Source organism: Mesoplodon mirus (genome assembly GCF_964341445.2).
Source record: "Mesoplodon mirus genome assembly, chromosome: 3".
Classification (NCBI taxonomy): domain Eukaryota; kingdom Metazoa; phylum Chordata; class Mammalia; order Artiodactyla; family Ziphiidae; genus Mesoplodon; species Mesoplodon mirus.
Genome location: NC_138978.1, coordinates 79,360,134 through 79,387,789, shown reverse-complemented (window position 1 = coordinate 79,387,789; position 27,656 = coordinate 79,360,134). Strand labels below are relative to the sequence as shown.

At 34.2% G+C, this 27,656-nt stretch overlaps 1 protein-coding gene across 3 annotated transcripts in view; it reads left to right on the top strand.

Moving 5' to 3' along the window:
* The window catches only part of COL24A1 (collagen type XXIV alpha 1 chain), a 389,096-nt gene that overhangs the window by 72,077 nt on the left and 289,363 nt on the right, over positions 1-27,656 (top strand). For all 3 annotated transcript variants that reach the window (XM_082612777.1, XM_082612779.1, XM_082612778.1), the window contains exons 8-12: positions 1,129-1,173; positions 5,727-5,780; positions 6,822-6,866; positions 9,736-9,789; positions 14,034-14,078. In XM_082612777.1, the coding sequence (XP_082468903.1) occupies positions 1,129-1,173; positions 5,727-5,780; positions 6,822-6,866; positions 9,736-9,789; positions 14,034-14,078 (243 nt within the window). The remainder of the gene's footprint in view (positions 1-1,128; positions 1,174-5,726; positions 5,781-6,821; positions 6,867-9,735; positions 9,790-14,033; positions 14,079-27,656) is intronic.

Genomic DNA, 27,656 nt, shown 5'->3' with positions numbered 1-27,656 from the left:
AAACCTGCTTAAATCATTTCCTTATTTTTCAAATAGGTACCTCTTCTAATTTCCCCATTGTCCCAGAGTATCATTTCCTTCTCTAATTCATTAATCCAAGTTCATAAACCCTCCATGATAGGGTTTAATCCTGAATGACTCTTTTCACTCTGTTACTCTATATCTTAAAACCCCAAAAACTTATCTTCAGTTTGCAGTACATTAATTTGAAGTTTCTGATATTTGTAAACTAACTATAATTTATTTCAGGTTTTTGAGGTTTGCTTAAAATCCTAAAAGGTTCTTTTAAAAGGGAACTTTTTCTTGTTCTTTTATATACACCAAAATCTAGTAAACAGCAGGTTGATTTACTGATTGTTGATTAGAGCTGTACAAATATGCTCCAAAGTGTCCTTTATTTCTTTCTTCCTTTCCTTTCTTTTAGCTTCCTTTCTTTCACTCATAAAATATCTTTCTAGAGGATAAAAGTTATTATCTCTTTTATATCTTTGGGTGTTAATGATAGAAATTAAGATTTGATTTTGGTTCTTATTTGGAGAATTTTTTGTTACTAATTTTTTTATTGAGGTATGATTGATATATAACATTTGTTACTGATTTCTTAGACAGCTTTATAAATCCCTTTTGATGGACCTGTGAGCAGCCTCTTTTTATTCACTCATTCATAGAATGTTATGACAGTGTTTTAGATTAGAGAAACTGCCTGAAACTGCCAGTTTTTCAATAATTACAAACAGATTTGCGTGAGGGCATTCTGTTTCAGCATTAATGAACTAAAACCAACTTTTAAAAAGCTTAAGCAAAATTTAGCAGATCCATTGCTAGATGCCAGCCTTTTATAAAAGATGCTGTTTTTTAAAATTCAATACTACGTAACCATTTTAGTTGATAATAAGTCATTCAAATTATACTCCAAATTAATTAAGAATTACTAATACAAATTTATTATTTAATAAAAATTAAATTTTTATTAAATTTAAAAGATTACATTTAATAAGAAATAGATTAGTAAGAATTACATTTGTATTAATGGGAAAACCAAAAGTTGGGATGAAAGACAACTGTGGTTAGTTATTTGGCTCAAATGGGTTTACTTTTCATAGTATGTCTTCACCTTTACCCTTGCAGGGTCTCAAAGGACATCCAGGGCTCCCAGGACTCCGAGGTGAACAAGTAAGTATTCTTCCTTTATAAGACTTGCATCTTCTCCAGTGAAAAAGACACACAGTAGGGAACTCCATTGAGAGATTATTTTCCCCCATGTAACTCTTTCAATTTTTCTTAATGCTTTTTACTCTGTTTAGTACAGGAAAAACTTCTAATTTATTATCTATTAAATCTTGTGGGTTTTTTTCATATCTTAGACTGACTTTCACTGTCTGCCTAACATGCTCCAGAACAGCAGTCTTAAACTTCCGTTGTTCATAAACCACTGTGAGAATCTCATAAATGCTGTGTACCCTGTCCCTGGATTATCCATGCATGCACACACACTCATATGCACTGATTTTTTTGTATGTTTCAGGGGCTTTCCTGTTTTCCAGAGTCTATCCACAGCTGTTAGTTCCCTACCCTTGCATGAAGGAATGCAAATAAATTTTAATAACAATCCAAATTAGAATGGCACATCTGCTGTTTGTTGTCCATTCTACACATACACATATATGTAAAAGTCAAAATAGTTTGGGAACTATTTAGTTTTTGATCATGTTATTCCTTTTCTCTCCCACCATAAAATAATGTATCATTATGTCATAGGAAGAAATAAAATCATATCTCTTGTTTTCAATCGAATATATACTAGGTCAGTATGAATAAATCAGTGAAAAGGGTAGGAGATTAGATACTAAGGTGACAAATCGTTATTGGAGATTTAGCTAAGAGCCTCAGGAAACCCTAAAGGGAGCTCCAGAAAGAAAAGTGATGGATTATCCCTGAGGGAGAGCTAATGAAGAAATAAAACCGGTTTTCTCTTTTATTCATGTAAGAGGGACAATACACTCTTTTCAGTCCCTGAGGCACAATTTTTCAAGATTGCTAATTACTAGACATGGCAAGTGATATACGTATCTGTAGCAAGTAAAATCTCAGTTTCCTGAAGATCAAATGAGTGCTGAAAAGCATTTGAGCATTTATGGGAAAAAAAATCAGAAGGGCAGGAGGGATTAGTTCCCGGGGAAGAAAAAAAAATCCCTAGAATACTGCTTTGGTAGAAATTCTGTGTAGATTTCAATGAAGAAAACCTGACACATCACAAGTAAGTGAAAAATTGACCATTTGTCAGTACTACCCAGTTTACTCGCAACTGTTCTATAACCTAGTTCTGTTAGTATACGTGTCATTGTTCTGAGGGTGGTATGCCTTTGAGAAGAGTCTGAAATCAGTTTTAAAGGTTGGAAAATGTATTATTGGAATCAGTTCTTTCTATTTTATTTATTTCTAGAAGAAAAAAGGACAAAATTGGTGATAACTGTGAGGAACAACTAAAATCATTTTGCATTTTCACTGTGGAAACACTGTGGACATTAAGAGGAGTGTAACTAATTAGCTAGGAGACATTCCCTTCTGGAAAATTTGTAGATATCTATAAACTGGCCAGCAAACACTTAAGAAAGTAATTATATCATCTGGGCAAGCTCTAGTAATAAGAGCTTTCATTTACGGAGTCTTTATTAGTTGCCAAACTGTACTACTGTTAACTGGAACTTCAAGTAGTATAATTATTTACTTAATATTTCCATATGTTAACTCATTTAATACTCCACAACACTAAGAATTATTGCAGTTACCCCTGCTTTTAAATATATTTTTACACATTGTTCTCTTTTCTCTACACAATAATCCTGTGACCTAGATATTATTATTGTATTTTACTAATGAAAAAAACTAAGGGATAGGGAGGACCCATGCAGGCAGTGCTGGGACTCTCAGTGAAGTCTGACTGACTCAGAGCCTGTGCTTTAATTCTTAGAGTGAGAAGTGGGATTGGGGCAGGTTTACTATTCCTGATTTTTCCAGGGCTAGAGATATAACTTTGTGTCTGAATTCCTCCATTCGATCTACAGATTTAAGTGAGCCATTTTTTAAATGCAGAGTGAATTGAGGTATAGTGCTTTGTTTTGAGTTTCTTTTGAGCTGCTCTGGTTGTCCAAGTGAATTTAGGGTGTGGTTGGCTTAGAATATGTTTGTGCCACATAAGAGTGCTGAAAGCTTACCCATTGACTTTGTTTACTGTTATTCCAGTAGGGCAGGATTTAGTCATCCAGTGGTGTCCTTTTGTGTATTTCTCTGTGCAGCTGGAATGTGTTATATCTCTACATGTTGTCTTAACACCCTCTATGAAAATCCATTCAAAATCAGATTTCATTTATGTCTTATAACAGATTGCTTTTTAATTGAGGTCAGTTAACCTAAGTTGGCTAGGAAACTAATGAAAGGGATGGTGATTGGCATTAGCCAGAACCTACAGAACAGAAGCAGCCTTTTAAATTTATTTCAGTCTTTTCTATTGGCATACCCAAGTATAAGGTTTTGTGGATGTCTGGATATAGGCCTGTGTGTTTTAGAATTGGATGGGGAATAAAGGAAGCAGTTGTAAATAGACTGAAGGCAAGTCTCATAATTAGAGGGCTTTCCCTAGAGTACTACTTTAAGTTATTTGCACTTCAAACCTATACTAGGGAGGCAGCCTTGAATGGTGGTCTCTGGAGTTAGACTTGCTGATTTAAATTCTGGCTTTCTACTTACTAGCTGAGTGACTTCCCACTGGTGACACACACTTCATGTCTTATTTTTCACATCTGTAAAATAGGGATAATGGTATCTACCTTATAGGGTTTGAGCAGATTAAATAAGATAATACATATAAAATTCTTGAATTTTGGCACATGATAGGTGCTCAATAAATGCTGTTATAGGAATAAAATATGTATTATATATAATATTAATAAGGTAATATCTAGTACATAAATATGGTTTCTGAAATTTATAGGATATAATCTCTCTACATGTAGATGAAAATTTTTGGTTACTTCTCAGAAGGCAACTGTTTATTCACATTGTGTTAAGTTGTTCATTGCCATATATATTTATAGGTGTCTGTATGTATATGTATATATGTATGTATGTGTGCACATGTATATATATGTGTGTTTGTGCATACACACACGTGACAACTTTTGTCAGATTGTCTGAGTTCACATCTAGGCTCTGCTACTTACTCACTGTGCCATCTTGGACAGGTTTCAAAACTTCTCTGTATCTTAGTTTCTTCAAATGTATAATGGAGAAAATAGTATCTATCTCATAGATGTAAAGTAGATGTAAAGTGGTGGCATAGGATTAACCCATAAAAAAGTGCTAAGTAAATGATAATTGTTGGAGCAAGGGAAGGAAGTGGGAGACAACAGGGAGAAATGAGAGAAAACAAAACTGAGAGATGGATTCTGAGAAAAGTGGAGAGAAGGACAAATTAGGAGCCTACAAGTCTAATGGAATGGGAGGGCACAAACTTTCCACTATGATGCTCCATTTGCCTTTTTCTTGGTCTGTTTTTTCTCTAGATTTTCCAAATTTTAGGAATTTCAAAGTATTTCTATTATTAAACCAGAGGTAACACTCTTCTCTATACTTCAGATCAGAGGGGCAAAAGAGCTAGTGTCTTTTATTATCTCTTTTCCAAACAACAAACCGGAAATGAATTTTACATAATAAAGAATCTATGAAATTTATCACTGCTGTCACCATTTGTGGTTAAGTAAAGACAGCTCAACACATATTCTTCTGGTATTTCCTTGGTTCACAAATTATTTAACAGACCTAAACTTTGAATAAACTGAATGAATGAATGAATAAATCATATATCAATGGGAGAAAGTAACAGCGAGTGGAGGTATTCTCACTTTTCCACACAGTTCTGCAGCAAGTTTCCTTTCTTATGCCTTTGAGTCTCCATATATCAGCCTTCCTTGAGCAATCCTTGTTTTAAATCAGGCATACAAAGTTCTCAGTGCAAAATGAATTTCCCATCCAAAGTTGCTATGTGAACTTTTAGATGGACCTATGTCATGGTACAGATATTTACCACTTAATATCCATTTACTTATCTTCTGGAGCTCATGCTCCGATAGTTAAGGAGAGTTGCAGGATGACTGAGACAAGAAGGAGTTCAATCCATAAACATACTGGTTATTACGAAACGTACCAACTCTTTCTCTAATATGTTTTTTAAAAGTTATGTATCACTGGATTTTTCCACCCTAGATTTATCATTACTAATAATCAATGTCTCATTTAGGTCCCTAATCTAATGTGTTTATTTTTATTTAGCAATTTTATCTCATTTTCATTTTAAATAGATGACTTCAATCAGATAAGCAATGTGCAGGACCCTTAGTATTTTTTTTTTTTTTTTCGGTACGCGGGCCTCTCACTGCTGTGGCCTCTCCCGTTGCGGAGCACAGGCTCCAGACGCGCAGGCTCAGCGGCCATGGCTCACGGGCCCAGCCGCTCCGCGGCATGTGGGATCTTCCCGGACCGGGGCAGGAACCCGCGTCCCCTGCATTGGCAGGCGGACTCTCAACTACTGCGCCACCAGGGAAGCCCCCCCTTAGTATTTTTATATGGAAAAAATATTCTTTCCAAACTTGGGTATTATGAATGCACCAATTTTGTTTCCTTGGGTTTCTTTTGACTTTGTTGTATTGTTTTATTATTTTTCATTTTAGGGGATTCCAGGATTCACTGGTAATATTGGTTCACGTGGTTACCCTGGCAGGCAGGTGAGGTAACTATATTTAAACTTCTCTTTTTATGTTCCTCTTGGTTAATACATTGTATGTTCTGATTTCAAGAGTTAATGTTCAAATGATAATTGGCTTAGTTTTATGAAATAATGAATTACTCATAGCAAAATAATTCCAAAAATTCTAATATCAAAATTGTAAAAATCCTTCAAAAATTTTACTGCAGAAAATTTTGCTTAAAATGGGAGTAGGATTTTTAAACAGGTTTGATGTGAATAACATACAGTGGAACCTTCTAAGTTAAAATGCCCAGTGGGCTAATAAAATGTTAAAACAGCCCTGCTACTGATTTTACAGTACTGCCACTTACTAAAACGAAGTAATGGTATGAGTTAAGACTCTATATGATAAGCAACATTTTTTAATAATACAACTATAAACACTTGGGACACAGTTGGCAGTGCTACACATACCATTATCTGAATACTTTCATCTGAACTGGATTCAAGTCTTTGTATACTGTTGTGAAAATTCATTCTAATCATTTCATATTTATTTCCCTCTAATTTCTCACTTTCTCTAGCTACTTCATATAGATTAATAAGAGAACAAATTTTCTCTCTTAGGCTTTCATGAATTGATTACTTACTCTTGAAATTAATTATTCATTTAGCATACTAGAAAACTACATTTATATAAAATATATTTTTATATTTTATATACTTTTTATACTTTTTATATATCTAAAATGTATTTTAGATAAGTTAATTAGAAGTGTTTTAAAAGAACACAGTTTTCCAATAAGAAATAACTTAAAAAATAATTTTTGTTACTGACAATGTGTTAATCTACTTTATTTAGCTATCTAAAATATATTCGTGTATAGATTATATACCTCTTTTGGTTCTGAAATTCTAAAATTCCTTGAATATATATAGTCTTCATTAAGTATACAGAGTTCTGAAGTTTATACTTGTGAAAATGAGACCTTTTATATGCCCTTTTTTATTAATCTATTTATCTACAACTCTTTAAAAAGTACTGTAGGATAATGATGATGCCTTTTTTTCACACTAGGGTTTAGCTGGACCAGAAGGTAATCCAGGACCTAAAGGTGTACGAGTAAGTAAGCATTTTCATCATTTTGTTAAGTATGCTTGCATATGAGTAGAATGAAGTGTACAAAATACTTATTTTCACACTTCCATAGAAACTTTGAATGTAATGCAGGTTTAGCCTGGAAAGAAACACACTTATTAAATAGATATTTTTACTGTTAAGGCCATAGAGAGCAGTCTTATGGTGATAGGTTTTACGTCATTCTTTGATAGCTCCTACATCTACATCATTTATTTTGCTAGCCCCTAGCAAAATGTCTGGTATGTTGAAAATATGCTCTTTAAGCATTTGTAGTATTATTTATGTGTGGACGTATATAGACCTAAGAAATAATGAGGAAAGAAATATGAAGAGGCAAAAAATTTGCACTCAAGGCTGAGATAATAATACAAAAACTATCTGGAGTAAAGAAATATCTGTAGAGAAAGAAATAGGCTTATCACATTCAAGCATATACCATTGCACTTCCAACCGTTAAAGAAGTTGTTAGCCACTTTTAATCATTAAGGGAGTAAAACAAAAAAAATTACTGTGATGTGTTATGTTGTGTGCCACAAATTAAAATCAAAACTGGTTCTAGGAAAAATTAGTAAACTAAAATTTTTTTTTTAATTCTCTATTTTTAATAGCCAGTTATTTTCCAGAATCTACATCTGCCTTATATTATCTTAAATACCTTTCTGAAATAAGGAAAACAAAAAGTATTTAGACAGTATGTAGTATAATGATGCCTTAATTTTTAAAAAATTCTTAAACATTTTCAAATACTTCATATTTCTTTTGCTATCAACCCTATGAAGTAGCAGAACACGTGTATTGTCTCCATCTTACAGATGAGAAAACAGTAAGCTATGGAACCGACATGGTTTGACAAAGTCATAGCAGAACTCAAACCAGCGTTTTCTCACTTTCAGCTCTGTACTGTTTTACTATCCCATGCTGTCTCCACCCTTGCATTAAGTGAAAATATAATGGGGAAAAGTCATGTATTCTGTATTTTTCTTCTCCCATCTCCATCCATTTCAACCTCTCAGTGGTTCAGGGAAATTTCTCTTTGTTTCCTCCTAAGAGCTCTATTCTACCCTTAAGTCTTCGGACCCATCTGCCCTTCAAATCTTATATCACTCTATGAGCTCTTTCTATGAGTCCCACATCTCCACTTCCTTGCCAAGATAATTAAATTTGAATCCTCCTCATCACTACAATCTCAAAATGACTAATAGAACACATCCTCTTTCTACTAAACTATTAGCTTTCCTATTTGTTTTCCATATTTCTATCAGTGGTTACCATTTGCTTATCAGTCCAGTGTAAACCTTAGAATCATCTTTGCCTCAGTCCTAGAGAGAGATGCAAAGACCAGTTGAACCACTGTAATCCAAATGAATTCTATAAACCGCACATTTGATTATATCAAAACTCTGTCTAAATTTTTGTTGATGACTCTGTATGTCCCAAACTTTCCATCATCACATAAAAGACTTTTTATGATGTAGCTACTGTTGCCTTTCCAACCCCCGCTCTTGCCTACCAATCACACAGAACTATTTGCAATTCTATGAAAATGCCATGTCATTTTATTTTGATTGATTGATTGATGACACATTGTTAGCCCTGCATAAAATGCCTTTCCTTTCCTTCAAGACTCAGCTTAAATGTTGCCTCCTCTGTAAAACTTTCCTAAATCTTCCCTCTAGGCAAAGTTGGTCATTCTGTCTTCAAAGCTTCTATATCTTGTATTTATCACATCACATAATCATGTCACAATTATCTTATGATATTACAATTATTTGTATGACTCTTTTTCCTAATAAACTATGAACTTATTGAGGGCACTGATTTTCATATTCATTTTTATAATTCCAATTCTTGGCACACAGTGGGCACTAAAATGATGTTTTGTGAATGAGTGACCCAGACTCATATTCCTTCAAATTTGGACCATTGAAACAGCATTCTAACACATTTTCCTACATTCAGTGTTTCCTGTCTTGGGTGTATTCTGTATCCTGTCCACAGATTAATATTTTAGAAAAACAGCTTAACATCAGGGCACTACCACACTCCCCCAAAGTCCAGTAGCTTCTTACCTAAACTATAAAGTCTAAAATTCTTAGTCTGAATTTTAAGGCTCTCCTTAATCTATTCTCTAAACTACTATACACTTTATTTATTAAATTGATGAAACAGGTTATTATTTGCCACAGGTGAGATCTAACTAAAGTATGGTAGTATAAAGTAGCTTGCATTGTTATTTTACTCCTTGTTTCTCAGACCTATTGGAATCTCCCTGAGGGCCCAATGGGTCTGCTCCTCTCCAAAGCATCTTACACATAAGAAACTGTCAGTTAACCATTTACAAACGCTCCCGGAGTCCTCTCTATCTTGTCTCTGCTTACTGTAGTGCTGGTTGGAGTGTTCTTTCTCCATCCTCTGCTTATCAAGACTTTATCTACTCCACAGGCCTATCTCAAGTGCCATTCTCCTTTGAAACCTCCTCTGACTGCTTTTACCTCCTGCCACATTGGAATGAATCTCTTCCTCCTCCATACTTTTCTTGGATACCTCCATTCTGCCTTACAATTTAGTTAATTGTATATCTGTGTCTTCTGCCCTTTGTAATATTCAATGTAGAAAAGAATTTGGGCTTGTTGATTTTTATTAGCCACCATGCCTTAAGTTACATTTCCTACTTTTTTTTTTAATGAAAAGATTGAACTGTAATTTCTAGAAGAAAAGACACAAGATTATTCAAACTGTTTGCCTTATAATTTCATATTACTAGGAATAAATTTTAAGTATCTCTATTTAGAATTATTTACAGGGTGAATATTTAAGTGAGATAATACAAAGATTATTTGCTTACTTTAAGGGTTTCATTGGCTCTCCTGGAGAAGTAGGACAACTGGGACCTGAAGGAGAAAGAGTAAGTCTATTTCCTTCAAATATTATTTCTAACGTGATATACTTAGGATAAAGTATAACAGGGCTCATAAACCCAGATGTCAGGCAGTGAAACAAGCCAGCTTTAAGAAAAGTCACCTACCAGAAATATAATTAAGCTCTCTTAAATTTTACTGAATTGTGTTTTAGGTAAGTGAGGTGATATAAATATTTATGGTAGGCAACTTTAAATTTAACTTTTAAAAAACACAAATTGATATTATCTAATTATGAAAATTTTATTTTGTAATTGATCTTTAATTTGAGTATAAACTTTTGGCAGGGTTTGTATTTTACAATGCAATGTGTAATAAATCAACTTCAAAAGATATATTTTTTTGTTTAATAGTGGAAGATAGCTGTTCATAAATGTAGGTACTTGTGAATAAAGTAGAATCTTTGCCAAATGGTTTGTTATACTTATAAAAATTAACAAAGATACATACAGAGTTCTGGCATTCCAACTTCGTCATATTTAGTTTTCAGTGCCATATGCAGTTCAGTGATTTCTAGCTGCATTTCTTCATCTACACTGTCAATATTAATTTAAAAAAAAGTAGAATCAAACAATATTAGCATATTCTCAGGTTTGAAAACAATCGTATTCCGAATTTAGCATTTAACTCTATTATTATACAAGTGCTGTTCAGGCAAAATTTTTTTCATATCTGGAAACTGATTTTTGCAAATGAAAATAAATCAGATCATTCTTTGCTAGATGAATATTTCAAATGTATAGTTTTTTGAGTGAGTGAATTAAATCACATTTTCTTGTTGTTACTTGTGAATGCCTCCACAGAGAAGAAACATTCAGAGTTTACATGTGCTGTAATGACAATCAAAATGTTTAGTTGTCTTTGGTGAGAAGAGGTGAAGATATTCCTGTGATGAGCGCACAGGTCATTTCTTTCACTTGCAAACAATATCTTCAGTGTGATCCTACAACTAAGCCACTTAACTACTATGTAATACAGCAGACTTACAGATGATGTTTCCAATCTATCATGCAAAGAATTGAACTGTGTCTTATAGACCCAAAGGAGTATATATAGTTTACATTGTTAATTACTGTGCTGCTTATGATACAATCCTTCCCTCACCTGTTGGAATGAAGTTATTTCTAGTAATTGATGTAATAAATAAACGAAAGTTATATGTCCTTGCAAAATGTCATCATCTTGAATTCAAGGATCCCTGTGACACTGACTATCAATAGGCACAATGCTTATAATCATACTCAGTAATTTCGACTAGTTTATATGAATATAACAAGATTGTCTCAAATCATAAATATAAGACCCTTTTGTGATATTCTGCCTATTATAGGTACCATGTCCTAATATTATTAGGCTACTTCAAAATTCTCACTAAAACCATGAATGGTATAGCTAACTGGGTGGTGTTATTATGTTAGGAAATATTTAAGTAGAGAAAAGCCAAAGAAAATAATGTTCTAATCACTCCTGAGAACAAATGGGAAGAAAAAGTTCTTTCTGGAAGTCAATAATATACACATGCATGTATACATGAAAAAGTTCTTATATAATTCTATCTGCACTATCCTTAGGTTTTCTGCTGAGATTTACTGAAGCTACTAAAGTTTTAGAAAATAATTATTTTTCTTACATGCTTGGCTATATTATGTAAAGATGCATGGAATCCTCATGAAATGAGTCATATTGCTCATCTTTGAACTCTTTTTTCAATACAGAATATTAGATGAATATTTATTAAGCACTGTTGAATTAAAGTAAATGGATTACTTCAACCATTGATATCTGCTAACTTGTCTGTATAGATAAAAATCCCAAACTACATGGTTCTGACATATTTCTTAGTCCCTAAGGCTTATAAAAGTGATTATAAGTCTCAAGGGATTTTATCAGTTAGTACGCTTTGGACTGCAAGTGACAGAAGATCCCATTTCAAACTGGCTTCAAAATGAGGAAATTTAAAATAAATGATGATAATGATAACAGCAAATGATTTATTGAATGGTTACATCTATATGCAAGGTGCTATGCAAATACTACATACGAATTAGCTCCTTTAATCTCACAACACCCAGTGAGATAGGTAGTATTATTTTTCTCACTATAGATGAAGAAAATGAGGCATACAGAGAGACACACTTACCTAAGACTATATATAGGTAATAAGAGCAGAGCCAGGATTTGAACATAGATATTCTGGCTCCAAAGACTGAGTACTTAAGTACTGTGCCCTACGGCTGCTTCTTATGACCAGAAACCCATAGGTTAGGTGGGATCTAGGCACAATATGATCCAGAGCACAGTGATATTATTACCTTTCTCTCTGCTTTGCCTTGACTAATGCTGGCTTTATCCTAAGGCTGGCTTCTCATATGATTGCAAGATTCCCAGTGCAAGGGCTAAATATGCCTTTGTTTATGTCCAGCCAGAGGGACAGGGAGACAGAGAGGAGGTAATTGTCTGTTGGGTACAGAAAATAAGACTTCCTGTTTGTCTGGTTGTACCAACTTTGGTTGCATGCCAGGGTACAGAAAATAAGACTTCCTGTTTGTCTGGTTGTACCAACTTTGGTTGCATGCCACCTCTGGACAAATAACTATCACCAGAGGAATGGCAGGATCCCATTTGGAAATACAGATGGGATGGATTTCTGAATAAAATCAGGATTTTTGTTATGAAGAAGAAAAGGGGCCACTTGAGTTAATACATTGAAGCTTTTCTGAATATCACACCAGTTTAAAGGATAACTTATTTTTCTCTTTGGCATACTTCATAAATTGATGGTTGAGAAAAAATAACTCTTTAATTGATTCACCAAATACTTACTTTTTTGAAGTATAGTTGATTTACAATATTATATTAATTTTATGTATACAGCATCTTGATTCATTATTTTAATAGATTCTACTCCATTAAAGGTTATTAAAAAATAATGGCTATAATTCCCTGTGCTGTTGAATATATATCCCTGTTACTTATCTATTTTAAACATAGTAATTTGTATCTCTTAATCCCATACCCCTATCTTGCCCCTCAATCCTTCCCTCTCCCCACTGATAACCACTAGTTTATTTTCTGTATCTGTGAGTCTGTTTCTGTTTTGCTATAAACATTTGTGTGTTTCATTTTTTAGATTCCACGTATAAGTGGAATTATCACACAGTATTTGTCTTTCTCTGACTTACTTCACTAAGCATAATATTCTCTAGATCCATCCACATTGCTGCAAATGTCAGAATTTCATTTTTATGGGAATGTAATACTCCATTGTGTGTATGTGTATTTGCGTGTGTGTGTGTATACACAAGCACATATATACATGTGTGTGTATATATATATATACACACGTATGGATATATTTATCCATTCATCTGTTGATGGACACTAGGGTGGCTTTCCATATCTTGACTATTGTAAATAGTGCTGCTATGAACATCAGGGTGCCTGAGTCTTTTCGAATTAGTGTTTTCATTTTTCCCAGATATTTACCCAGGTGTGAAGTTGCTGAATCATATGGTAGTTCTATTTTGAGTTTTTTGAGGAACACCAATACTGTTTTCCATAGTGGCTGCACTAATTTACATTCCCACCAACAATGTAGGAGGGTTCCATTTTCTCCACATCCTCACCAACGTTTGTTATTTGTGTTCTTTTTGATGATAGCCATTCTGACAGGTGTGAAGTGATATCTCATGTGGTTTTGATTTGCATTTCTCTAATAATTAGCAGTGTAAAGCATCTTTTCATGTGCCTGGTAGCCAACTGTATGTCTTCTTTGGATGCTGGGAAAACTGGACAGCTACATGTGAAAGACATTAGAACATTTCCTCACACCATATACAAAAATAAACTCAAAATGGGTTAAAGACCTAAAAGTAAGATCTGAAACTATAAAACTCTTAGAAGAGAACATAAGCAGAACACTCTTTGGCATAAATCACAGATCCAAAAATAAAATGTTTTTTTTATATCTGTCTCCTAAGGCAAAAGAAATAAAAGCCAAAATAAATAAATGGGAGCTAATTAAACTTAAAAACGTTTGCACAGCAAAGGAAACCATCAACAAAACAAAAAAACAACCTACTGAATGGGAGAAAATATTTGCAAATAATATGACTGACAGGGAGTTAATATCCAAAATATATAAATAGCTTATACAACTCAATATCAAAAAACCAAGCAACCCAATCAAAGAAGGGAACAAATATTTACTTTTGACTTTTTCACATTCTAGGGTGCTCCTGGGATCCGTGGAAAGAGGGGTCTTAAGGGAAGACAGGTAATTTGATTCTTGTTTTATGAGGTACGGTTTAGAGGAGTATAATCTAATTATATGCATATTTCTCACCTGTTAGATTACAAATGTAGTTGTTGTTCTTGTTATCCACAATCCATCTCATTCAACAGAGTTTAAAATTTGCCACTTTAACAGCCTATCCAGTAATACCTGAGAATGTGAAGGAGTATTTAGATTAAAAAATAACTCGAAATGTAACACTTCTAATCCATTTAATATACCAGTGGGAGAGACCTTTATCCCCATGACAAGGTGCTAAAATTAAAATGTCACAGGAAATACATGAACAATTTAAAACACTAATGATAGCACTATTCACCCTCATGTTTTAGAGGTTTTTAAAATGCCTGCTTCAGATGTTAGCTCAGAAACTAGTTTCTTATATTTTCGTGTTAAAAAAAATCAAGTAAAGTGAATTCTGCAAGATAATATAATAATTTCAGATATGGGAGGAAATTTTGACATTATCTAATACCCCATTATTTAACAAATGAGAAAACTGTAGTTCAGAAAAAGCATCCTCGGGTTATCCTGGCTGTGTTAGTATAGCTAATTAGCCACCTGCTTTTCACTTGTGCTGCTTTTTTATTACAATTCAAAGATATTTATTAGGGTAAGACATTCTGTGCTATACTCTGCTCTCTACTCTGTGAGGAAGAAAATTGTCTTTAATAACAGCTTTTCTAAAATTTTGGTGTGTATCATTAAAATCCTGATTATAACACTAAAGGATTACAAATATCACCAGAATATTCATATCCTTTTAAAGCATTTTATTCTTTGAGCTTTGCGATATTTCTTGAAGATAGAATAGGACAATGTCACTATTATATGGGTGAGGAGAACGAGGCTCAGTGACGTTAAAATATTTGCTCAGAATCCCATAGTTAAAAGTGGTAAAATAAAGAATTGAGCCCAGCTCCTTTGAATGTAAATCCAAGATCCTTTTCCTTACTACGTAGATATTTCTGCTGTCTGTCTTCTACCTCACACTACTTAGAAGAACATGATTTATTTTTTCATGACATATGGCCAAAATGTGATAAACTTATTTTATTTTTTATTGGAGTATAATTGCTTTACAATGTTGTGTTAGTTTCTGCTTTACAATGAAGTGAATCAGCTATATGTATACCTGTATCCCCTCCTTCCTGGACCTCCCTCCCACCCCCCACCCCCAATCCCACCCATCCAGGTCATCACAGAGCACTGAGGAGAGCTTCTTGTGTTTTATAACATGTTCCCACTAGCTATTTTACCCATGGTAGTGTATATATGTCAATCCTAATTTCCCAATTTGTCCCACCCTCTCCATTCCCCGCTGTGTCCACATGTTCATTCTCTATGTCTACACCTCTATTACTGCCCTGCAAATAGGTTCATCTATACCATTTTTCTAGATTCCACATATATGTGTTAATATACAGTATTTGTTTTTCTCTTTCTGGCTTACTTCACTCTGTATGACAGATTCTAGGTCCATCCACATCTCTACAGATGACCTAATTTTGTTCCTTTTTATCGCTGAGTAATATTCCATTGTATGCACGTACCACATCTTCTTTATCCATTCATCTGTCGTTGAACATTTAGGTTGTTTCCATGTCCAGGCTATTGTAATTAGTGATGCAGTGAACATTGGGGTGCATGTGTCCTTTTGAATTATGGTCTTTTTCAGGGTATAGGCCCAGTAGTGGGATTGCTGGGTCATGTGGTAGCTCTAGTTTTAGGTTTTTAAGGAACCTCCATACTGTTCTCCATAGAGGCTGTATCAATTTACATTCCCACCAACAGTGCAAGAGGGTTCCCTTTTCTCCACACCCTCTCCAGCATTTACTGTTTGTAGATTTTTTTTTTTTTTTTTTTTTTTTTTTTGCAGTACGCGGGCCTCTCAGTGTTGTGGCCTCTCCTGTGGTGGAGCACAGGCTCTGGATGCACAGGCTCAGTGGCCATGGCTCATGGGCCCAGCCGCCCTGCAGCATGTGGGATCTTCCCAAACCCGGGCATGAACCTGTGTCCCCTGCATCAGCAGGCGGACTCTCAACCACTGTGCCATCAGGGAAGCTCTGTTTGTAGATTTTTTGATGATGGCCATTCTGACTGGTGTGAGGTGATACCTCATTGTAGTTTTGATTTGCATTTCTCTAATAATCAGTGATGTTGAACATCTTTTCATGTGCCTCTTGGCCATCTGTATGTCTTCTTTGGTTAAATATCTATTTAGGTTTTCTGCCCATTTTTTGATTGAGTTGTTTGTTTTTTTGATATTGACCTCCATGAGCTGTGTGTATATTTTGGAGATTAAACCTTTGTTACTTTGGTTGCAAATATTTTCTCCCATTCTGAGGGTTGTCTTTTCATCTTGTTTATGGTTTCCTTTGCTGTGCAAAAGCTTTTAAGTTTCATTAGGTCATTTGTTTATTTTTGGTTTTATTTTCATTACTGTAGGAGGTGGGTCAAAAGAGATCTTGCTGTGGTTCACGTCAAAGAATGTTTTTCCTACATTTTCCTCTAAGTGTTTTGTAGTGTCTGATCTTATATTTAGTTCTTTAATCCATTTGGAGTTTATTTTTGTGTATGGTCTTAGGTAGTGTTCTAATTTCATTCTTTTACATGTAGCTGCCCAGTTTTCTCAGCACAACTTATAGAAGAGACTGTCTTTTGTCCATTGTATGTTCTTACCTCCTTTGTCATAAATTAGGTGACCATATGTGCATGGGTTTATCTCTGGGCTTTCTATCCTGTTCCATTGATCTGTATTTCTGTTTTTGTGCCAGTACCATACTGTCTCGATTACTGTAGCTTTGTAGTATAGTCTGAAGTCTGGGAGCCTGATTCCTCCAGCTCCATTTTTCTTTCTCAAGATTGCTTTGGCTATCAGGGTCTTTTGTGTTTCCATACAAATTGTAAAATTTTTTGTTCTAATTCTGTGAGGAATGCCATTGGTAATTTGATAGGGATTGCATTGAATCTCTAGATTGCTTTGGGTAGTACAGTCATTTTCACAATATTGATTCTTCCAATCCAAGGACTTGGTATATTTTTTCATCTGTTTGTGTTATCTTTGATTTCTTTCATCAGTGTCGTGTAATTTTCTGAGTACAGGTCTTTTGCCTCCGTAGGTAGGTTTACTTTGAGGTATTTTAATATTTTTGTTGCAATGGTAAATGGGATTGTTTCCTTAATTTCTCTTTCTGATCTTTCATTGTTAGTGTGCATAGGAATGCAAGAGATTTCTGTGCTTTAATTTTGTATCCTGCAACCTTACCAAATTCATTGATTAGTTCTAGTAATTTTCTGGTGACATCTTTAGGATTTTCTATGTATAGTATCATGTCATCTGCAAACAGTGACAGTTTTACTTCTTCTTTTCCAATCTGTATTTCTTTTATTTCTTTTTCTTCTCTGATTGCCTTGGCTAAGACTTCCAAAAGTGTGTTGAATAGGAGTGGTTTCACTTTAAAGATTTTAACATATTAAGATAAACTTACAAAACTGTCAAGAAATGAAAAGTAAGCCAAACATTTTGTTTTCTTGCAATTACATTCAACATTAAAGTTAATCTTGTAAGAATTATAATAGCAGAAACTGTACCATCATCATTACCATCATCACCAATTTTTAGTCTCAAGCACTTTGTTAAGTATTTTGTATGCCATCTCATTTGATTACACTCTATTATACTTCTGAATGTTAGTATATTATTTCTTTACAGTTTATCCCTCTTACACATATCCCAACAGAAGTATCTCTATTATGTGTCAAATATCTAATCTAAGTATGCAGATTGGGCTGTCTCAAAATTGATAGTAGGTGAAGTTCATCTTCTTTATTCTTGTCTTCTCCATTCAATGTCTTGATTTTTTTTTTATCCATCTCCTACCAAAGTATGCTGTTAGTAAAAAAACTAATTAACTTATTTATGCTACTATATTACTTCCAGTGCTTAAAGTGTTACCTTACCCATTAGTAATTATATTTTAAGTATAGTTTAAGACAGAATAAGTAAGGTGGAATTTTAGGCATTGCTGAGGAAACATTTTCACAGAGACTCTGATATATCACTTAAGTAGCTACCATCTTTATTTATTAATATAGCTGGTCTTATATAGATATTAACTTTATCTTTCCTTGGGGGGTGCTGCGTTGGGTTTTTGTTGCTTCATGCGGACTTTCTCTAGTTGCAGTGAGCGGGGGCTACTCTTGGTTGCGGTGCAGGTGGTCCCTCATTGCGGTGGCTTCTCTCTTGTTGTGGAGCATGGGCTCTAGGTTCGTGGACTTCAGTAGTTGCAGCATGTGGGCTCAGTACTTGCAGCACACAGGACCTAGAGCACACGGGCTTCAGTAGTTTTGGCACACAGGCTCAGTAGTTGTGGCTTGCAGGCTCTAGAGCACAGGCTCAGTAGTTGTGGCGCATGGGCTTAGTTGCTCCACGGCATGTGGGATCTTCCTGGAGCAGGGCTCGAACCCATGTCCCCTGCATTGGCAGGTGGACTCTTATCCACTGTGCCACCACGGAAGTCCCTTAACTTTATCTTGACAATGTATAGGTATTATCTTCTATCCTACTCCATAATGAACTGTAAAATCGTCCATGGAAGTTTATAGATAACTTCTGGTTTCTTACTCCATAGGGAATTATAATATTATCCAACAGATGCTATTGAGTTCAAAAGAGGAGTTCAAGAAAACTGTGGAAAGATAGTGAATGGAATGATCACTGGGTTCTTTTTTTTTTTTTTTTTTTTTTTTTTTTTTTTTTGCGGTACGCGGGCCTCTCACTGTTGTGGCCTCTCTTGTTGCGGAGCACTGACTCCGGACGCACAGGCTCAGCAGCCATGGCTCACGGGCCTAGCCGCTCCGTGGCATGTGGAATCTTCCTGGACTGGGGCATGAACCCGTGTCCCCTGCATCGGCAGGCGGACTCTCAACCACTGCGCCACCAGGGAAGCCCTGGGTTCTTTTTTTTTTTGAGTGCACTGTTCTTTATGTTAAAAAAATTGTAAAGTTTTATTTCTTTAAAGATATATGCCTTTGTAATAGATTTAGATCTTAGAAAAATTATATTTGAAAAACACATGCATTCCATATTTCCTAAATAGTGTTTATTATAAAAAATCTGTCTAGTGCTGTACTGTGTCATGTATACTATATGTACTTTCTCTTCTTTTTACCACAAAATGATTTGACCATGTTTATGAGGAAATCACTGTACTTAGAATAAGATACAATTACAACCACAAGTCAAATTATGCCAAGTCAAATTATGACCTCAGAGACTGTTCCAGAATATTATCCTATGCATAAATGCTCCACCATGTTCTGTTTATTATAAGTAAAATCATCTTTAGATATCTCTGACATTAAGTAAAGGCAAACATATTAGTATGGGACATTATGTGGAATGAGACACTTATATTTCAATTTAGATGATTCAAATTCCATGAGAAGAATGGTCACTTATTACTGTTTTAATAATAGTAAAAGGAAAATATCTTTTGATAACATTTCTACTCTCTTTGATTTGGAAAGATATTAGGTGTGTGAATACAAATATGGCCATTTTCTCTTGGTCATTTATTAAATTATGTATACTATTTGTTGTTATATATGAAGTAGATATTCATATACAGAAGCAGAATTAAATGATCCAGGCCAACGTAAAGAGCTGACAGAAACCATACATGTGAAAGAAAATACAGAAACCTGGAAATGCTGAAATCTAAAAAGGACTCATATTTAAGAATTTTTTGGTTAAGCATATGTCAAAGACTGTTACGTCCAATCTTCTGCTGGTTTCATAGCTATTTAGAAGTGTAGGTTGGTGCTTCATTAAGGTACAGCTATGTGGATCCCATCCACGTTATTTCATTTACTATCCTTAGAATAAGATGTACTTTATTATAATCACCACTCCCCTTTAATTAATTTGATTAGTCTTACATTGTAAATGAACTTGTTTCCTCAAATTTTAGGTAGATACAATTATTCAGCCTTTGAGCATAGCATATGTTCAGTTTTTTAAAAATTGAAGTATAGTTGATTTACAATGTTGTGTTAGTTTCAGGTGTACAGCAAAGTGATTCAGTTATACATGTATGCTTTTTCAGATTCTTTTCCATTATAGGTTATTATAAGATATTCACTATAGTTCCCTATCCTATACAGTAAGTCCTTGTTGTTTATCTATTTTATATATAGTAGTGTTTATCTGTTAATCCCGAACTCCTAATTTATCCCTCCCTTCTCCCCCTTTCCCCTTTGGTAACCATAAGTTTGTTTTCTATGTCTGTGAATCTGTTTCTGTTTTGGAAATAAGTTCATTTGTATCACTTTTTTAGATTCCACATATAAGTGATATCATATATTTGTCTTTGATTACTTCACTTCATATGATAATCTCTATATCTATCCATATTGCTGCAAATGACATTATTTCATTCATTTTTATGGCTAAGTAATATTCCATTATATATAATTAATATGTATATTAATATATTCCATATAAAATGGAATATATGTGTGTATATATATATACACACCACATCTTCTTTATCCATTCCTCTGTCAGTGGACACAGGTTACTTCCATATTTTGGCTATTGTAAATAGTGCTGATATGAACATTGGGGTACATGACCTTTTCGAACTACAGTTTTCATCTTTTCTGGATACATGCCCAGGAATGGGATTGCTGGATCATATGATAACTGTATTTTTACTCTCTAAGGAACCTCCATACTGTTATCCATAGTGGCAGCACCAATTTACACTCCCATCAACAGTGTAGGAAGGTTCTCTTTTCTCCATACCCTCTCCAGTGTTTATTGTTTGTAGACTTTTTGATGATGGCCATTCTGACTGGTGTGAGGTGATACCTCATTGTAGTTTTGATTTGCATATCTCTAATAATTAGCCATATTGAGCATCTTTTCCTGTGCCTGTTGGACATGATTCAGTTTTAAATAATTATTGTAACATGTAATTTGTAGAATAATAGTAACTCCTTTTAGATAACTCCTTAAATTTTATGTAACATATTACATTTATATTTTTAGAGTCTCTGAAATTAAAGCCAGAAAGTGGTAAAATAAATTACTTCACTTTCTGTATTATAAAATATGAAACACTCTGATAGTCAAAATAGTGAAGGTAGTAGGCATAGAAAACTTCAAAATCCAAGTTTAGGTCACTATAAATATAAGCTTTTTTGGGTTACTGTATTGGTTTCTAACCTGAGTACTAAAGCTCTATGTTTGGTGTGAATAGTTTACAAAAATATGAAAGTGTATATGTATTGACATGACATCATATACCTGTGCAGCATAGAAATATATAGGGGAGTAGTCAAAGTCCTGTCCAAAATTGTTAGTAATATTGCTAAGCTTAAGTTTGGGAAGACATTGCTATAAATCATATGCTCATACTGGTTGCCAAAGAATCACTTATTTCCCTGAGTAAACACTAAGCGTGGAGTTAAGTTGTTGTGAGCCAGCTTCCTTTGTGATGTCTGTATTGTTTTAATGAAATTATAGACTTACAGGTAAGAGATGTCCTCTCCTAGACAGTATAAATATTATGTGAATGCTATTGAAAATGGATATATTTTAAAATAACATATTATTTTGGTTGTTTGAGTTATTTATTATTTAGCCTTGTACTGGTATTTTTTACATTAATGTTTGTGTTAAGTTATTTCATTTTAAATCTTCCCAGAAAACTCTTTCTTCCCTCAAATAAAACATTGTATTTATTCAGAGTTTTCAGATAGAGTTAATATTTGTCACATAATGTGTTTTTGCTTTTTCAATCAGGAAAAGTAAAAAACTGGTTTTGTTAGGAATTTGGTATATTTTAGGATCAGACTATGTAAAAGTAGTTTTATTAACAAATTCATTTGTTCCTTAGTCTTGGGTTGTTGACATTTGAGAAGTGGTTTTCTTCCTTGTAAACTATTTTTGATTTTAGGATCTTAGTATTAGGTACTTACTAACCACAATTATTTTTAAATGCCTTATGTAATCAGTTACATATTAGTCAGTGTTTGTACTCATGCTTTTTGATATTGAGATACTATAGTTCTTACCTCTTCCTCTTCTTCCCTCCTATGCTCCCTATAATGTCACAATTGGATCAAAATCCTTGTTGTCAGTTAATATTAGAGATCTTAAAAACAAGGTAGTAGACAATCTTTATTGGTCAGGACTCTTTTTAAAACACCAAAGAACTCCTGTTCTATTTTACATGTTTTACTGTCTTTGAGAAGCTTCTTGGAGCATATGATATGAACCAAATTATTTAAAAGCATAAAACCATCTGCTGATTTATAATAGAAAAGAAGAATGCTGTTTAAAAAAATGGGAGACACAGGGAAAGAGGATATATATGTATTTGTTAACTTCATGTTTTATATATATTACTAATTCCAAGTAGCTCTCTTTTTAGTGCAAAGTTTCCAAACTTCATTCTGTAGTGTGCAGTCAGGAAATTCTATAGCTGCTATTAAAAAAACATTTTACAGGGCTCCCAGATTGATTTAATCAGTAGTCTCTTGTAGGAAGTTGAAGCAAATTTATGTAGCTCCACGACCTAAAATATCTATGCCAGTACTGATTTTTCCAGGATTGAAGGTAATGTAATATTGGAGATTTGGATTGACTCTCAACAGTACCTAGAAAACTGTTGTCAAAATACACAGGTTTTCTAAGGACTTTTTCAGATCTGATAATAATAGATTATAAATAATCAAATCATATTATATTTGAAGTTTGACAAAGAGCAAAAGAGTACTCAGTTTTCTTCCTATGAATATCAAAGTATCGCAGCCTTAGAATAGTGGACAAAATAACACCCTTAAGGCACCGGGACTTCAGAGATGTTTACTTTTCCAACTATAGAAAGGAGTGTCTCCTTTTCTCTTACAGCTTTCTGTTACAAGAGTCTATTTAAAGTAAACTGTATTTTGGCTTCTAACTCCAGTGTTACAATTTCAGAATATAAAATCCTGCTGTTAGACATCTGTTATTAGTTCTATCTTTAGCCCCAAACAATCTTAAATACGTATTGCTCAGCCATGTTTCAAATACGTACATTTTATGGAGAATTTGGAGACAGTGTTTTCTTTGTCCCAGGAAAAGTTTAAAGTTAATTCATGAAGAAAGAACTACTGTTGCTAGAGCATTACAAAATATTGTCATTAATTTTTTAGTGATTCTGCCTCTTTCAGGAAAAATGTATTTTCTGGATTCTACTTTACTGGGGTGATCTGTAGTAACTATGTTTGGCTAACTATAGCTTGACAAGATATATGAAGAGACCAGGACTTTGAATTAAACCCATCTTCAAGGTCGGGTCAGTTACTGAGAAGAGGGATGCCCAATGAACTATAGTTGGTAACTTTGGGGGAGTCCAGGAAGAGCATGATTTCATAGAGGTATGACACCAACAAATGGGAATTCAGGCAGGAATTTATTTTCAGGGTGGATAATGTAAGGGAAAACTCAAGAGAGTCTCGTAGGTTATCAAAATCAGGAATGTGGAAATGTGAGTGCAAATATGGAAGTGAGGTTTGTCTTGGCTTGTATTCTCAGTGTGGGAAAATGGCAAGAATGAGGCGTGGCCCTTATGATTGACGTATAATGTGTGGCAAAACTGGTTCTTGAACACAAGAAAAAGGCAGAGTCCAATTTCCAGAACTAGAGTACAAGCTGGTAACCAGTCTTTAAGAGCAAGGCAGGAACTTGAGCCTAAGAACTGAGGCCCAGATCATAGCTAGGTTAACAGTAAGACTGACTTGATGTTAAATCTCCAAGAATTTGTCTAAAACCCATTAAATTCCTACCTAAGTTTAAAATTAGTCTCAACTGTTAGGACATGGTAGACCTTGAAATGTGGATCAAATTGTCTTACATATAAGGAAAAGAAAGAGGCAAAGGCTGGGTTATCACAGAGCACTTTACACTCTAGCCTTTACCTACAATAATTGTGTTTCCCTTTGAAGGATTTTAAAATATCAGGATTTTCTAGTAGTATGTATTCATGTGTAGAATGTGTAAAATTAACCTCTGGGTTTTATGTTAGAGTCTAGTCCTAGACAATTTAGTGCAGTCTTCTGTTTTCATTGCTTTGTCTTGGAAAAAGTTGAATTTCTGTTTTTATTGGTAATGCCTGTTTACTTTATCACTAATGCCTGTTTAGTATATATGTCTTTTATGATAATTTTAATTTATCTCTACTTTAGATTGAATATATTGTTTCTAAACATTTGTTCTTTTGAAAGAGCAAAATGTGTTCATAGTTAGTTGTAGTCTTTAACAGGAAAATTTTGCAATGCTTTTATTTTTTAATTCCATAAATATAGTCACCAGTATTTTATGGTTATTTTAGTCCTCATGTTTCTCTAGTTATTTTATATTCAGTGTTTTTCTAATGTCTTTGTAGAAGTAGTAAAATAATTCTTTTACTAGACTCCCTAAGCAATAAGTTTTCCATTGTTTCCTGATATTTAGCTATACCAACAAGTATAGTATCTGTGTGTAGTCAACAATATTAACAACACATATATATTCAGGCATACCAAGTCTAGAATGCTTCTTTTGTTCTTAATGTTTGATAACAGTACCATCAGACCCAGGCAAGAGAGAAACTTGATCTGGGCTCTGCACTTTAGAGGACCCTGTACATCACAAACAAATAAAATAAAATGTATTTAAAAAACACTTGATTTTCTCGTCACTCAGGATTTAGCACTTAGCATTGGCATTGTATGACCTGTAATCCTAGACATCCATTCTTGTTATTACGTATTAGTTACCTATTGCTATGTAACAGATTGCTCCATGTTAGCAGTTTAAAACAATAATAATAAATATATATATCGTATACTTTCTGTGGGTCAGGAATTTGGGAGCGGATTATTTGGGTGGGTCTAGCTTAGGGTTTAATATGAGGTTACAGTCAAGATTTGGGCAGGACTGCAGTCATCTGAAGGCTTGACTGGGGCTGATCTGCTATTAAGGTGGCTCACTTACTGGCTGGTGGGAAGTCTCATTTCCTCCCCATGGGGAACTCTCCACATGGCAACTTTAGTGTCTTCACAGCATGGCTGTTGGCTTTCACCAGAGCAAGTGGTCCATGGGAGCAAAGTGAAAGGTATACTGCCTTTTATGACCTAGCCTAAGAATTCACATTTGGTTACTTCTATATTCTGTTAGTCACATAGGCCAGCCAGGAGTCAAAATGGGGGGACACTACACAAGGGCATTAATACCAGGTAGTGAGAATCATGAGGGTCCATATTTGAGGCTGGCTATGGAAGTATTTTAATAATGTTCAAGGCTCAGAGAAATTCTTCTCCACGTCTCTTGCTTATAACCTCACATCTGAATACCGTGACGTTTTGTAGCTGGTACCACTGCCAACATTAGAGACGCAAACTGCTTGAGATTGCGATGAGGACTGAGCAGGCAGTAGAAGCACTTCGGTTTAGAAAAGATGAATCTACTTATCTAATTCTCCTTTTAGTATGAATGCAATAGGCTCTTGTATAATGAAGTACTGCTTCAAGTAATGCAAACCTTCTATTTTCTTGCTTCTCTTTGTGTTCTCTGTGTTTGGTTTCAGAGGTAGTAGAACTAGTGCAGTATTTGCAATAGCTGAGACTGAGAAATTCCCAGAGACCGAGAAACATTTTGTATTATTAAACAATTCATATTACTCTTAAATTTTGTATATCATAAGTATAGAAACAAAATTCATGAAGCATGATAAAAATTGTTTATGTAGGCAGCTAGATGGATAGGAAATGGTAGAATTATGCAGTTTTAAAAAGATATTTAATTAGATTACAGTAAAAATGTTAAAGTAAATATAAAATTTTTAATTTATTTAACTAATATTGATTATTCATTGATTATAATTTTCAATAGAGAATTAAAAGCAGTAGAAAATCTTCAAAAAGATTATTTACTTAAATTTTTAAAATCTAGAAACAGTGGGAGAACTCTTACATTGAGCATTACTACATAGTAAATTGTGCAAATAGGACTTTATTTAAAGTAGATTTAATTACCAATTATATTAGTTTTCTATCTGTTGCTACATAACAAATACCACAAACTTAAAAGCTTAAGATACACCCATTAATAAATCTCATAGTTTTCATCAGTCAGCAGTCCAGATACTACTTAACTAGGTCTTCTGCAGTCAAAGTGTCAGCTGCTGCATTATCATCTGGACGCTTGACTGGGGAAGAGTTCACTTCCAAGCTCATTCAGGTTGTGAGAAGAATTCATTTCCTTGAGGTTGTAGAACTAAGAGGCCCTGGCTCTTTGCTGGCTTTTGGCTATTGCCCAACTTCAGGTCCTATGGACTGTCCACAGTTCTAGAGGTCATTCACAGTTCCCTGCTGTGTGGGCCTCTCCATTGCTTATTTCATCAAACTCAGGAAGACTCTAACTCCAGGCTGCTAAGATGGACTCTTATATAGTATAACATAATCACATCATTGGCATCCCATTACCTTTGCTCTACTCTATTTGTTAGAAGAAGCAAGTCATAGTCCCACCACACACAAAGGGAGGGTATCATACAAAGATGTGGGCAACAGGAGGTAGGAATCATTAGGAGTCACCTCAAAATCTGTCCACTACATTGATCAAACAGTGGAAATGAGCAAGAAAATTATTCATAACTTGAAGAGATCAAGTGAAATCCCTGAAATGTCATATTCTTTACAAAATAAAATTTTACAACTGATCAAAACAATGAAAATGTAAAAAAGAGAATTATGTTCACAGAAGTAACAATGCAACTCTGGCATGCCATTTATTTACTTGTTTATTTGTTATTGAAATATAGTTGACACAACATACAGTGTTGCATTAGTTTCAGGTTTATAGCAAAGTGAATCAGTTATACGTACACATATATCCACTCTTTTTTAGATGTAATGGCCCATATAGGCCATTACATAGTATTGAGTAGAGTTCCCTGTGCTATACAGTAGGTCTTTATTAATGATCTGTTTTATATATAGTAGTGTGTATATGTCAGTCCCAGTTTCCCAGTTTATCCCTCCCCTCTTTCCACTGGTAACCATAGTTTATTTTCTATATCTGTAACTTGATTTCTGTTTTGTAAATAAGTTCATTTGTACCATTTTCTTAGATTTCACATATAAGTGATATCATATGATATTTGTCTTTCTCTGTCTGACTTACTTCACTCAGTATGACAGAGAAGATGATTATTACATTCAAGAAATCGGCAAGTTGGGCAAAAAGGGCAAAAACTCAAGCTTTCCTATGGATGATTATCCTGGAAAATGGCCATTATATCCTTTGGTAGTAGGAGGATATTTCTAAGAGAACACAGTTTGATTAAATTATGGGTTATAATTTTCCACTAAGTAAATATGAGAGAAAATTTAATATTTCATTTTGCAACAAATTCTTTCAGGTGGAGAAAGAAATTGTAGAAACTGTGTCTTTTGTATTCCAAGTTCAAAGGCAGAGTGTTTTGTCACTACTCTTCCATATTTCACAACCAACCTTTAAGATCA